Source organism: Eretmochelys imbricata, chromosome 6, assembly GCF_965152235.1.
Source record: "Eretmochelys imbricata isolate rEreImb1 chromosome 6, rEreImb1.hap1, whole genome shotgun sequence".
NCBI lineage: Eukaryota > Metazoa > Chordata > Testudines > Cheloniidae > Eretmochelys > Eretmochelys imbricata.
This window is the reverse complement of record NC_135577.1, coordinates 123,825,853-123,839,883: the sequence shown is the minus strand read 5'-3', so window position 1 is coordinate 123,839,883 and position 14,031 is coordinate 123,825,853. Positions and strand designations below refer to the sequence as shown.

Genomic DNA, 14,031 nt, shown 5'->3' with positions numbered 1-14,031 from the left:
CTGATTGCTCTTGCCTGTGTAACTCAATAGACTTCAGTGAGATTACTCCTGATTTACCACTGTAGTTGAGATCAGAATCAGGCCCAGTTGTCTCTACGGTGCTAATTTTTGCGGCTTTTTTTTCTAGCAGTTGATACAGTTTTTCATGTGTGATATGTTCATTATTAGTCAATTCCTGCATTTTGGAAGAATGCATGCTTGTAACTATTTCTAAAGCTTAATAAGAACAAATTAACGCCCCCCAAGCCCCCAATCCTTTCTTGTAACCATTAAATGAGACTGAATCAGAGATGGGCTAAGCCAGTGAAAATACTGGGGCATTTCTTCCTGGTATTAATAAGGATCTCATATATTACGTCTGGGTGTGTATAATTTTAAACTAATGTATAATTAGCTCCCATGGCTTAGATCATGTTTTGACTAGTAGAGCCAAACTAAACACAATTCTCGTTTCTCCCTATGGATTCTCTGGCTTCCCAGATTTAAAGACTCCTCCACTGTTTGTCAGCAGAATTTCATGCTAAAAGTATGATATTGATGCTTTGGACCCCATTCGGTGTTTGAAAAGAGTTTACCCCCTGAGTAGCAGGCTTGTATTGCTGACATGAAATGTGTCTAATTGGGTCTTTGCATTTTTTCCTTCATAAATTTGGAAATATGTGTCAGCACTACAGGCATGCTGGCTGGTCTACGGAGCAATAAAGCTCAAAGGGTTCTTTCACAAAGCTTCATAATCTACTTAATTTAGATTTGTTTTTTGTCTTCCAATTGGACAATGGTGCATGAGGCATGATTTTAAAAGCACTCATTTAATTAGTAGCTTTTTCATGATGTCCTATATTGTGGGGTCATGGCAAGTGCATAATATACTTTAGTGAGGACCAGAGATAGCAGAAGGCATACTAAATGACAAGATATTCTTTCCTTTCTTAAACCATAGGGATTGTTATATCAGAACAAACCATTGGACCATTTAATCTGGCATCCTGTCTCTGCGTCATGAATGCTGGATCATTCAGAGGAAAGCATAAAGCTCCCATAATGCACCTAGTTCTGCGTCGCTATACTATGGGGGAAAGTTCTTGATCCCAACTAGTGATCAGCATACATCCTAAAATTTGGGGCACTGTAGCCCTTACAATGTTTGTTCTAATTAATGTAACTGCAAAGGCTCTTTCATCTAATAATTTTTAAAACAACCATTTAATCACAATATTGTTTTGCAGCAGTGAGTTCCACAGGTAAATCACACATTGTGTTAACTATAATTGTTCACGTCATACTGCAGTTCCAAATGTAGAAGATGATGTGAGATCCTGATAGGGGCCTGGATTGTGCCTGCTAGATCCATTCACATAGATGACCCCCTGTGAGCTGCTTCTACAGCACCTGCCCCTGTCCCAAATGCTGAGGTAGGGCACATAACTTTTATCCCCCTACTACTCAAAGTGAATAAGCCTGACAGCACAGTGCTATGGCAGGGGCTGAGGCAGGGGGTCCTGGAGCCAGTGTCCATGGACCTAGCCTCCGTGGAGATCCCAAGATTCATGAGTTCTGCATATTGAGCTATCTGTCTGTTCCCACTGAGGGTGGGGACAGATTTCACATACACCCCCTACCTTCCCAGCCCCCCACCCCCAACAGATTACTTTGGGCAAAAAGTTAATGTTTTTGACAGGAGGGGCTGCTCTTGATCGGGGTTTTCCACGGGCATCGCTGCTAACAGAGTTTTTTTTACAGTGCAACCATGTAAATGCTGGGCAAGAGGCCCTGGTAGAAGAGGAACATTTAATTGTATAGCTCCTGCAATAGCTAGATGGTTTATCTAGAACTACTGCATTGTGTCTTGAGCATGGTTATAAATCCATGCTGCCTAGTCAAGAGGAGAAACGGTGAACTGACTGGACCACTTTGTGTCAGACCAATCGAATGGATAAATCAATACAGATTAAATCAGGGGTCAAGATATATTTTTTGTATGCAGGCATGCAGTTGACAAAACACTTCACACCCAGCCCTTCACTTGCTTAGCCTGGCTTTGTTTGTTTGTTTGTTTGAATGGGCCTCTTCCAAAAAGATGGGGCCCGACCCCTCTCTCCCTGATAGCAACAGCAAAACTCCCAGTCATTTCAGTGAGAGCAGGATTGGTTCTGTGCCAGCTAAAGTGGCATTCTAATGAATAAAGGGAGCAGAGAGTGGGTCAATCTCGACAACTGATTTTCTGCAATGAAGAGAGTAAAAATAAACAATGGCCATTCAATCAGCTGGCATGGAAGCTTGGTAATAGCTGCCAGTGGGAAATTCAGGTTAGGGACCAAACTTGGTACTGCCACCTTACTCACTTAAGTAATCCCACGGAAGTCACTGTGCACAGTGAGTAAAGTGAACAGATACTGGCAATAAACTTGTAGCTCTCCGAGTGCTATTTTGGAAATAACATGCTTAAGCACTGTGGCGCAGATGATGCTGATTACGTCACTTTTCATGGACCCTAACGGTTGGCTCATGCAGCAGCATTCCTGATGATATCCTTGGAAGAAAGAACAGTTCAGTCAGAGGGAGAGTGCACAACAAGGTCAGCAGGATGGCTGAGACATGCAAAAAAGGCCAGCTCCAGAACAGAACAGCGAAATGCTGTCTCACCAATTGATGGTGAGCCTTGCATTCAGTTGGCTGACCAGCTTTACGACTGTACGTGCCCACATACTAGGGCGCTGACTCAAGCCCTGCTTACCCTTGCCTATAACACATGGAGTCGCACAGAACGTCAGTCTCGCACTGTTGCTGTTGTTTGCTGGAGATACCCTGGAAATCCATCTGAAGCCTGCAGTGACAAATGCAGCTGGTGAATAGGCTAATAATGAGCCCTCAGTGAGAGGTTCTATGCAAATCCCTCGCTGATACCTAAAGCAGTTGAGTTGCTCATTCCTCAAAGACTCCTTTGTTGGGAACAAGTAAACAAACAGTTAGTTACATGTGACAGGGCCTGACAAATATAATATAGCAGGCATCTACTAGCCAGAGGCCAATAGGACCCCCCCATTGTCAATGATGGTTAATTTGTGGGTGTCGACAAGCCTAGTGTGAGAAGCCTAGTTCATGCTTTACACACTCAGCTCCTAGGAACGTGAGTGTACGGGGATTCCTACTAGGGTGCTGTCCCTAAACAAACAGTTCAGACCTTTTACCAGGATAGATTTGATTTAAATCATGATTTAAATCACTAGTCAGGAAGACTCCATTTAATCATGGTTTTCTATATAAAAGTGCATTCTTTTGGTTGTTATAACCTTAATACATATTCTTCACAACTCAGAGATGGATGTAGGTTTCATTTTTAGAAGGTACACACTATACATTTTTAAAGTGATTTATTTTGAAAACTTTTCAGTTTAGTTTTACAGCAATATCAGAAAATGAATGAGTGTTGGTTATTTCATTTTCCCAAAGATAATTGAAGCAGATATTTATGAAGTCATTGGGAGGTGAACTATCTCCAGTTCAACAGGTTAATCATTAATATTTGGAGGATTTTCTTGCCATGCTGTATTAGGAAGAGAACATCACTAGACAGATATTTAAATTATTATGTATTCTGGATTATGTTATGTATTCTGGATTTTTTTCTTCAACAGCAAACGTATATTTTAACAAAACAAGCATATGTCCCTCGCTTCTCACATTTATCTCCAGACTTCTTCTCCTTGTCCAGATCTATTCCACCCCCAACAATCTTCAATTCATTGAACTTTCTGAAACTTTGCACTTTTAGAGAGAGGTATGGGGTTGACTCTGTGTACACAAATTTGCAGAGGGACAATAGAGTTGAGGTCTGTTATTTCTCACCTCTATATATTATTTATTTATTTAAAAACATTTTTGCTGTTAACAAGCATGTTACCTCTGGAGACACAAATCCAGTTTGCGAACTGCAAAACTAAGCATCTCTGATGGTATCTTATCTAGACTGAGCACTGAGTCCCATTGGGTAGATTGAAAGATTAACCTAAATAATCTATACAGAAGCCTGTGGAACCCCATAAAATTGGGTCCCTAATCCACGAACTATTGGAACTCATTTACAAAACTTTTCTTAAACATTACATGAATATATTGTCTCATACTATAGAATTAGCATTTATAATCCCTATTCCATGATGAGATATCTTTGAGGTATAATGCATCTATCTTTAGATAGGTTTTTTCCTCAAAAAGCATTTTATCAAAAAAATCCAATCTAAATTAAAAAAATCATTTTTATCCACCCTGCCTTTTATTGATGAAACAGATTGATAGTTGGTGCCCCTTTTGCAACATCTCAGCACAGTTGCCACATCTGTACATTTTCCTCTCCATTCTTTCCTTTTCCCTCCCATTTTGTCTTCATTCTCTCTTTCCCTTCCTACCCCCTATATTTGGGTTCTTCCCTTTATTTTTGTTCAGTGACTCTTTTTCTTGATTGTTTTTGGCTCCTTCCCCTTTCCTTGCACTCCAGAAGGTTATGGGCTTTTAGGGTGGAGACATCATCCACAGCGGGGTCAAGACACATGCTTTCACTTGGCTGTGTGTTGTGAGAGCAGAGATACAAGGTTTGGTAAGCAAGCTGCTTCCTGAGCCTGTAGCCCTGGACATGTCAGCTGCTCCTGTGTCCAGCTATATGATTCTTGCTTGTTTCACTGCTGACCACAGAATTCTGAATGACAGCGGTGAAAAAATTGGGTTTTGGTAATTTCACCCAATCGTTACTTGGTAAAGCTACAGGAAACAGCTGATGCTCTGGAGCTGGCTGCAGACTGAGACAGACAGCACTGTATGGGTTCACATGTGGAAAACATCAGAGCCCTGTCTACACTATAACTTTCACTGGTGGAGGAGAATCACAGATCAGCTTCTAAAGCAGATGAGACCTTAGAGCAGTGATACTCAGGCTGAGACTTGCAAGCTGCAAGTGGCTTTTTAATATATCTCCTGTGGCTCTTTGCAGCATGATATTGAAACACTGTGTGATTTAATTATTAACCAATCAGAATGCTTTTACTATGTTATTAACCAATTGTAGTTGATAAAATAATAATACTTGGCTATATATATAAACAAACTAAATATTTCCCCGTTACACTGTTTAAATATGAATATATAGTACTATAGAAAATGAAACAATGAATTCACATTACTGTGGCTCTTTTGGGTAATGTTGATCGCTAATTTGGCTCCTGAACCACTGAGTATCACTGCCTTAGAGTCTCATAGCAATGTGCAGAGCTCACATGCAGTGGGCATAACCTCTGGCTAATTGGTTAGATCCATGGGTGACACGTGAGTCCCCCTTTGGGGAAGTTAGCCACGTGGCCCAGCCCTTGCGCCCAAGGCCCCACCCGTACCCCTGTCCACTGGAGCCCCAAGCACCCTCCCCCTAGGTTCAATTATTGGCTCTGCCACTGGCCTGTTGGGTGAGCTTGAGCAAGTCACTTTGCCTCTCCATGCCTCAGTTTTCCCATCTGTAACATGGGGATAATGATACTTGCCTCCTTTGTATAGCACTCTGAGACCTACTCATAAAAAGAGCTATATACAAGCTGGACATAAATATTATACCAGTATAGGGCCATCCACACTAAAAAGAAGTGATGTAACTTTACTGGTATAGTTAAAGCATTACGACTTCTATGTGAAGACAAGCCAAAGCAAAGAGCATTGAGAGCCATGCTCTCTCCTGGGAGGAGGTTGGGTTGGGTTGGGTAGGGTAGAAGGCCATGGCAGAGAATAGCATCCTCAATCTGCTGAAGCTCAGTGAAATAGTTTAAATATGCTTCTGAAGGCTTATGATTAACAACTGTTCGGAACTCCAGCCTTCTCACTCTACGGCTTGCTCTGTCAGGGAAAGATCCTTCCAGGAGCCACATGGCCTGACGTCTCAACCCATTGCTGGTTCTGTTCTGTGCTGTCAGTAGCAATCGAGATACCTGAGCCGGCGAAATCTGCTCCCGCGCCCAAGAAGGACTCCAAGAAAGCGGTGACCAAGACCCAGAATAAAGGGGACAAGAAACGCCGCAAGACCAGGAAGGAGAGTTACTCCATTTATGTCTATAAGGTGCTGAAGCAGGTTCACCCCGACACCGGCATCTCTAAGGCCATGGGCATCATGAATTCCTTTGTCAATGACATCTTCGAGCGCATTGCTGGGGAGGCGTCCCGCCTGGGGCATTATAACAAGTGCTCCACCATCACCTCCCGGGAGATCCAGACCGCCGTGCGCCTGCTGCCGCCGGGGGAGCTGGCCAAACACGCCGTGTCTGAGGGCACCAAGGCTGTGACCAAGTACATCAGCTCCAAGTAACCGCTCTGTGTGCCCCCCGCAAGAGACGTCTCAACCCGCAACTGAGGGTCTCACCACATTTATTCTGTGGACACAGATATGGCTCTGCAGAACACTGGGGCCCCCATATGCCATAGCATGGGAATCCCATTATGGGGGTGTCAGGCTGGGGGCTCCCTGGGGGAAACATGGTAGGGAGTGTCTCAGGCTGTGGGATTCCTATGGGGGTGTCTGGGGGAAATCCCCATGGGCGGGATCTCAGCCTGTGGGATTCCAGGGGTGTCTGGGGTGAATCCCTGTACAGGGGTGTCTCAGGCTGGGGGATCCTCCTGGGCAGGGATCTAGGGGGGTATCTGGGGAGAATCCTCACAGGCTGGGGATTCCCATGGGGAGAGTTTGGGGGAATTCCAGTGCAGGGGTGTGTGTGTCTGAGGCTTGGGGTCCCTGTGAGGAGAATCACAGTAAGGGGGTCTCAGGTTGGGGATCCCTGTTGGAGAGGTCTGAGGAGAATCCCATTGGGGGTTCTCAGGTTGGGGGGTCCCCCGGGGGGGGTGTCTGGGGGAATCCCAGTGGGGGGGTCTCAGGCTGGGGGTCCCCCTGGGGGGCATGTCTGGGGGAATCCCGGTGGGGGGGTCTCAGGCTGGGGGGTTCGCCTGGGGGGCGTGCCTGGGGGAATCCCGGTGGGGGGGGTCTCAGGCTGGGGGATCCCCCTGGGGGGCGTGCCTGGGGGAATCCCGGTGGGGGGGATCTCAGGCTGGGGGTCCCCCCGGGGGGCGTGTCTGGGGCAATCCCGGTGGGGGGGATCTCAGGCTGGGGGTCCCCCTGGGGGGCGTGTCTGGGGGAATCCCGGAGGGGGGATCTCAGGCTGGGGGATCCCCCTGGGGGGTGTGTCTGGGGGAATCCCGGTGGGGGGGATCTCAGGCTGGGGGTCCCCCTGGGGGGCGTGTCTGGGGGAATCCCGGTGGGGGGGATCTCAGATGGGGGGTCCCCGCAGGGGGTCGGGGGGAATCCGGATCCGGCTCCCGGCGGGCCCGGTCCCAGGCGGCGGCTCTCGGGTCAGGCGCTGCCCCCGGCCCCGCGGCCCTGCGCCTTTAACGGGCGGCGGGAGGGGGCCGGCAGACGCCGTGGACGTGCCGCTGCCGCCGCCTCCTCCCCGCCCCGCGCTCCCCTTCCTGCCAGGCTGCCGCCGCCGCCGCCGCCGAGCAGGGACCGGCCCGGCTGCTCCGCCTCCTCCGGCCGCCGCTCCGCTCCGCTCCGCTCCGCTCGGGCCCGCCGCAGGGTGAGTGGCCCGCTCCGCTCCCCGCCCGCTGCCGCGGGGCTGGCGGGAGCCGCCGGCCGGGCTCGCCCGGGGAGCCGCACGCGCAGCGCCCGCCCCGGCTAGGCCCCGGCGGGGGGACGGACCCTGCCCCGCTGCGGCCGGGCTGCGGGGGGCCCCCGCGGGGCGGGGCGGGCCGGCCGGGGGGAGCGCGCGCGTGTGTGTGTGTGTGGGGGGGGCTGAGGCAGCCCCCAGCCCTGTGCCCTGGGCTGAGCTGCTGGGGGAGGGGCGCATGGGAGGGATCTGCCTTGGGGGTGCCAGGGAGAGGGATCCTCTTGGAGAGGGTGTGTGGGCCTGTGTGTGGGGGGGGGGGAGGTCCCACGTGGAAGGGGTGTGGGGGGCCCCCGTGGGGGGGCTGTGTGTGTGTGTGGGGGGGATCCCACGTGGAAGGGGTACGGGGGGGCCCCGTGGGGGGCTCTGTGTGTGTGTGTGGGGGGATCCCATGGGGAAGGGGTACGGGGGGCCCCGTGGGGGGCTCTGTGTGTGTGTGTGCGGGGGGGATTCCCATGGGGAAGGGGTACGGGGGGCCCCGTGGGGGGCTCTGTGTGTGTGTGTGCGGGGGGGATCCCATGGGGAAGGGGTATGGGGGGCCCTGTGGGGGGCTCTGTGTGTGTGTGCGGGGGGGGGAATCCCCTGGGGAAGGGGTACGGGGGCCCCGTGGGGGGCTCTGTGTGTGTGTGTGGGGGGATCCCATGGGGAAGGGGTACGGGGGGGCCCCGTGGGGGGCTCTGTGTGTGTGTGTGGGGGGGATCCCATGGGGAAGGGGTACGGGGGGCCCTGTGGGGGGCTCTGTATGTGTGCGTGCGGGGGGGATCCCATGGGGAAGGGGTACGGGGGGCCCTGTGGGGGGCTCTGTATGTGTGCGTGCGGGGGGATCCCATGGGGAAGGGGTACGGGGGGCCCCGTGGGGGGCTCTGTATGTGTGCGTGCGGGGGGATCCCATGGGGGGGCTGTGTGGGGATCCTGTGAGGAGGGGGTCCCTGTGGGGAGGGGTGTGGGGGTCCCTGTAGGGGGATTGGGGGATATCCCATGGGAAGGAGATTGGGGGCTGTGCAGGGGAGAGTCTGTGTGTAAAGAACCTCATAGTTATGTGAGGAGGCCCAGCCTGTGGAGAAGGGAGGCCCCTGGGGGGATGAGAGGAGGGTTCACTAAGATTATGGGGCTAAAGGGTTGGAACATGGGACTGAGGGGACTGAAGTGCGGCTCCAGACCTGCTGGTGTCTCACACTGGGAGGAGGGGTGCTCTCTCAGCGGGGCTGTGGGGTTTAGGGTGGGGGTGGGTTAGTCTTCCCTCTAGGGATGCAATGGGGTTTTGTTGTGTGATTCAGTGATGTATTTACTAGTTTCCCCCCACCCCACTCCCTGGTTGGGGGTGTGAGGAGCCTGGTGTTGGGCATGTGGTCTTGTACTCTGTTGCTATTTCAGGGCCTTAGCTGTGATCTCTGATGCTGTTCTTACTGGAGATTGGGGATGTAAATAGTTTCCAGTCCCTCTGAGCCTGTGAGATGCACTGTAGCCTGGGAGTTGTTGGTGCTCAGCACCTCACATGTTCAGGCCCTAAGAGGCTGCTGTTCTGATTTTTTTTTGGGGAGCTTAATTTTAATGTAACTTGCTCCTTAAAACTTGTTGAAAATGTGTTAAAAGTGTTGAACGTGAAGGGTGTGTGGGGAGAAATGGAGAGATTTCCTTGCCTCTGACAGTGGTGCTGGAACAATTTGCATAGTGGGGGTGCTGAGAGCCTTTGAACCAAACTGTAAACCCTCTATATGATGGAGACCACTTCAAGCTGGGGGTGCGGCCACGCCCCTATTCCAGTGCCTATGGCATTTGGACACAGTCGTCTTTGGATATTACAAAACTGTCCTTGCTAGGGATGATTTTTTGCCCTTGGAAAATACTAGTCTGACCCAAACATCATGTTTCACAAAAACACTTTCCCTGAATCTCCCTAAGAGATGTTACCTGCTGTCTTGTAAATATTTAGTTCAAGTATGGACATCTTGCTTATGAATGCCATGACTGTGGATAATGTGCTGCTTTTCCCTCATGTTAAGAACCGCTATATTTAAAAAATTAATGAGCGAAAGGAAACCTTGCTTATATTATTGTAAGGAATAAATGTGATCAGCTACTTAGACTGCAGGAGTAAGCTGCATAATCACCTCTTACAGGAGTGACTTTAAATGAAGGAGCATTTGGTACTTTCTGCCTTTGTAATTCATTATGTAAAGGAAGGAGGGACAAACTGAGTCTTAAGAATGTCCAGCCTAAACTAAGAACGGCTTTTATGGGGCTCTAGCACTAATTTGGCTAAATTCAGTTTCAGATAAGCTGATGAGTAGACGAATTATTACAAGTAGGTGTCCCTGCCATCAATTGGGGTGCACAACAGAAAGTTTTGGAGGACATGCTAGCTCGCTGCTTCTTAAAGTTAGACTTCAAAATGCAAACATTCTGCACTTATGTTTTGCTGTATGCATAATATAAGGAAATCTAAAAAGCTTTTTATTCTTCAACAGGAGCACACTTAATTAAAGTATCTTCTTAGAAAAATTACTTAGTGAACTAGTACAAAGCTTCAGAATCACAGATTTAAAAATAAACTTGATGATGTTAGAAGTTCTGGAAGCATATTTAAAGATCTGAGAAAAACAGAAAGCTACTATGCTGTATATTTTGGAAATAACTCTTTCTATAATGGGTCCATCTCTTGATCTGTAGTGACAGCTGTACAACAAACATGCTATGTACAGAATTCATCATCATTTAGTCACTACACTAACATTGATAAAACTCTGCTTTAAGAACTGATTATCCTGGAAAAAGAAAAGGAGTACTTGTGGGACCTTAGAGACTAACATTTATTTGAGCATAAGCTTTCGTGAGCTACAGCTCACTTCAGCGGATGCATTCAGTGGAAAATACAGCATCCTATGAAGTGAGCTGTAGCTCACGAAAGCTTATGCTCAAATAAATTTGTTAGTCTCTCAGGTGCCACAAGTCCTCCTTTTTGCGAATACAGACTAACGTGGCTGCTACTCTGAAACCTGTGATTATCTTGGAGAGCTTTATAAATTGCCTGTTGTTTCTTCATAACATCAGAGGAAAGTTTAACTTACTTTCCCTCAGAAAAAGAGAAGTTCATTGCCTTAAACAATAATGACTTTAAAAATCCCTCCTCTTTTAACAATTAGCCAGCAAAGCAGTCTGGATGCAAATCTATGGGATCAAAAAAAAAAAAAAAACCAAACAAACCCCGAAGTAAATTGAATTTATTGTAGCAATTTAAGACAGTGTTTTTAAAAGGACACTCTTAAGTCAGATTTGCTCCAAACTCAGTTCAAAACAATTTCCATAATTTTGAAAAAAAATTCTGTGGATTAACTAATACATTGTTTAAAAATAAATAATTTCCTTGCAGTGCTAGCAACCAAAGTGCTGCAGCATTTAGTTTTGAGACTTGTTTAGTGAATTAGACTCTATATATGAAATAGACTAATACGTTTCCATTAACTAAGTTGAGAAATACAAAATATACTGCACGGTGAAATATAACTAATTAACTCTGGAGAGGTACAAACTACTTTAATAATCTGAGTATCAGAGGGGTAGCCATGTTAATCTGTATCCACAAAAACAACGAGTGGTCCAGTGGCAGCTTAAAGACTAACAGGTTTATATGGGCATAAGCTTTCATGGATTAAAAAAAAGACCCACTTCTTCAGATGCACCAATAATCATGACTGGTGCATCCAATTTCATTTTTATTTGTTTGCACTGGGAAGTACTTCTAAAATGGAAAAGAAAGATGGGGTTGAGGAGGATATCTTTGGTATTTTTAAAAAAAGCAAATAAGTTAGGGATGCTGTGAGACAATATACACTTGCCTATAACGAAAACATTTTTATAACCCAGTTATTTAAAAGCAAGGACATAAACAGTTAAGGACATCTTACACCTTACTGTGCACAGAATGAATGCATTTCTCTTCAGGAAATGCATATTTCATTACAGTATAACAACCTTAACTCTGTCCCTTACGTTGTTGTTTTTATGTTGTAATTTTTTTGTCTTGATAGTGATATTTGAATACTCTATACTTACTAGCAAATGGGAACTATCAGTTAACATCAACTGACAGTACAGTATCTTAGAAAAATATGTTCTGCTTTTTCTTTAGAATAATGTATATATAATTATATTGGAAAAGCGCATATATTATGAACGTGCACTTGCATTTTAGGCTGGACAGTGTATAATTACATTTCTTTCCCAAAAGCAATGTTGTCTGTATTTTGAGATCAGCAATGATTATTGGGAGGTCAGAGTACAGGCTGTTTTGTGATGTACTTTTCTTTATAAAAATATTTATAAAGGGCTGTGTAAGACTAAGGTCCTTAACTGTATCTTGTCTGAAGTGCTTGAGCTCTGTGTGATAGGCATCTGTCTGCGTTTTTTTTTTTTTTAGGGTTTTGTAATGCCACCTATCACTGTGCTATCAGAGCACCTTCCCCATAGGCACATTGTTGCTATTTCACATTCTAATTGCTTTTAACTTTTGTATTTATGTATAAGAATATACACACTTTCAGTTTAGTAAATGTTTGAAACAGATAAAGAAAAACGTTGCTCAAAAAGCTTGTGTTTGCCATGAAACTCAAAAAGAGATTTGGTTGGTACACTACTCCTTCCTTCAAGTATTGTTTGTGTTCCAGTTTTCTCAAAGTAGATCCCTAACATTATGTGGGTTTGGGTTGGAAGTGATTATCTTCCTTGTAGAGCTCCTGTGCCTAAATTTGGTTGCAGTTTCCATCCATGAGCAGGCTGTATAACTGGCTTTACCACATTTTTGCTGTTACATCTTATGCTTATGTTGCTTTTTGTGTGCTATGATTAAAATATAACTTTTGCATATAACTCATAGTGAGGAAAGGTGGGTTTGGATGAAAATGACCTGAGGTTTTGTTAACTAGACAATTTTATTATTGCTTTTTTTTTTTTAAAACTTAACTGTCTAGTCAGTCTTTAAAATATGCTTTAAACTCTGATTAAAAGGTGAGGAGGGAAGAAATGTTAAATAAATAAATCCTCAATTGTTTGTGTGGTGTGAGGGAAAAGGTGGAGGGGAAGGATAAAAAAAAGCAGCTGGGCAGGCTAAGTTTTGTTAAAATTATTGAAAGGGAAGGGCAGGACTTGCTCAAGCCTGCATACAGCAGTGTGATTATTCAGTTCACTATATAACAGCTTTTTTTTTTAACATCGTTCCATACTCCACCTATTTCTGAGATTAGATGATCATAGGTCAAAATACTTGAGTCACTGCTCAGACCTGGTTACCAGACAATAGTTGATGCTTAACAAAACTTTTTAGAAGCTGCAGTTCTTTACAGAGTTCAATGAGTGTGTGGAAAAAGTCCTTTTTAGGTCTGTGCTTTAAATGAAGACTTACTGTGCTGGAGAAAGCTGAAGAGTGAAAGCTTTTACACTGGAAAAGTTGTTAAATAGTTGACATATAAAAATATAGAAACTTATAAAATATTCCAAAGGAGGATAGATGAGAAATATAAGGAAATTGCATTGAAATCTGGCAACTTTTTGCTCCATCAGGGTGCTTGTAGTTCCAGTTGTGGGGCAGATAATACAATAGTAAATATTTAGCAAATCAAGTAAAATCATACTCCTGCATGTGATGTATCCAAAGTGTTATAAATATTAAGGGAAATCTATGTACATGTTCTGGCTTTTAACTTTTCCTCAGGTAGTGGCAAAACGTAGCAGAACTGAGCTGTTTACAAACTGACACTATGGCATAATTTTTGAGGGTTTCTGTAAAGTCACATGCCCACCAGGTGAATATAATATATGTTTATGCCCTCAAAATATATGTTTCTGACTTAACTGTGTGATTGTTGAGGCCAGTAAGACTGTGAATTGCTGATCTAACTATCTGCTCCAGACAAATCAAACTTTGCTATTACTGTTTGTTTGTATTGCTCTAGCCCCAGTTGTAGAATGGGACCCCATTGCGCTAGGTGCTGTACAAACACAGAACAAAAATTGTTCCTGTCCCAAAGAACTTACAAACTTAAGTGTTGATTGTGCTAAATTGTGGCTGGTGTGGGGGCGGGGTGGAAATTACAAGAAGATCATGTTTGACAGCGTTTTCATGCTTCTGTGTGCTGTAAAAACAGCATCCAACAGAAATAAATCAGCTCTTCTTTCAGACTAGCGCTGTTGTCTTAGAAATAGTTCTTGGCCACATTAAAATGCGCAAGTTGATAGAAAGTAGGATTCAGAGGAGAGTTTTTCCATCCCAGATCACTCTGATTCAGGCAGAGCAGAGACTTGAATCTGGGACTCCCACATCCCAGGCCAGTGCCCTAACCACCAGACTGTAGAG

General features: G+C 45.8%; 2 protein-coding genes across 2 annotated transcripts in view; both read left to right on the top strand.

The window, feature by feature from the left end:
- The first annotated feature begins 5,753 nt into the window (after window positions 1-5,753).
- On the top strand, window positions 5,754-6,337 carry LOC144266585 (histone H2B 8-like). The gene is made up of 2 exons (XM_077820016.1): window positions 5,754-5,790; window positions 5,949-6,337. Exons 1-2 carry the CDS (start codon window positions 5,754-5,756, stop codon window positions 6,335-6,337), a joined length of 426 nt encoding a protein of 141 aa, XP_077676142.1.
- Window positions 6,338-7,530: 1,193 nt separating this feature from the next.
- KTN1 (kinectin 1) overlaps window positions 7,531-14,031 on the top strand; it is a 114,335-nt gene continuing 107,834 nt past the window's right edge. Inside the window, exon 1 of the mRNA XM_077819575.1 lies at window positions 7,531-7,595. The gene's annotated coding sequence lies outside the window, so the exon portion shown is untranslated. The remainder of the gene's footprint in view (window positions 7,596-14,031) is intronic.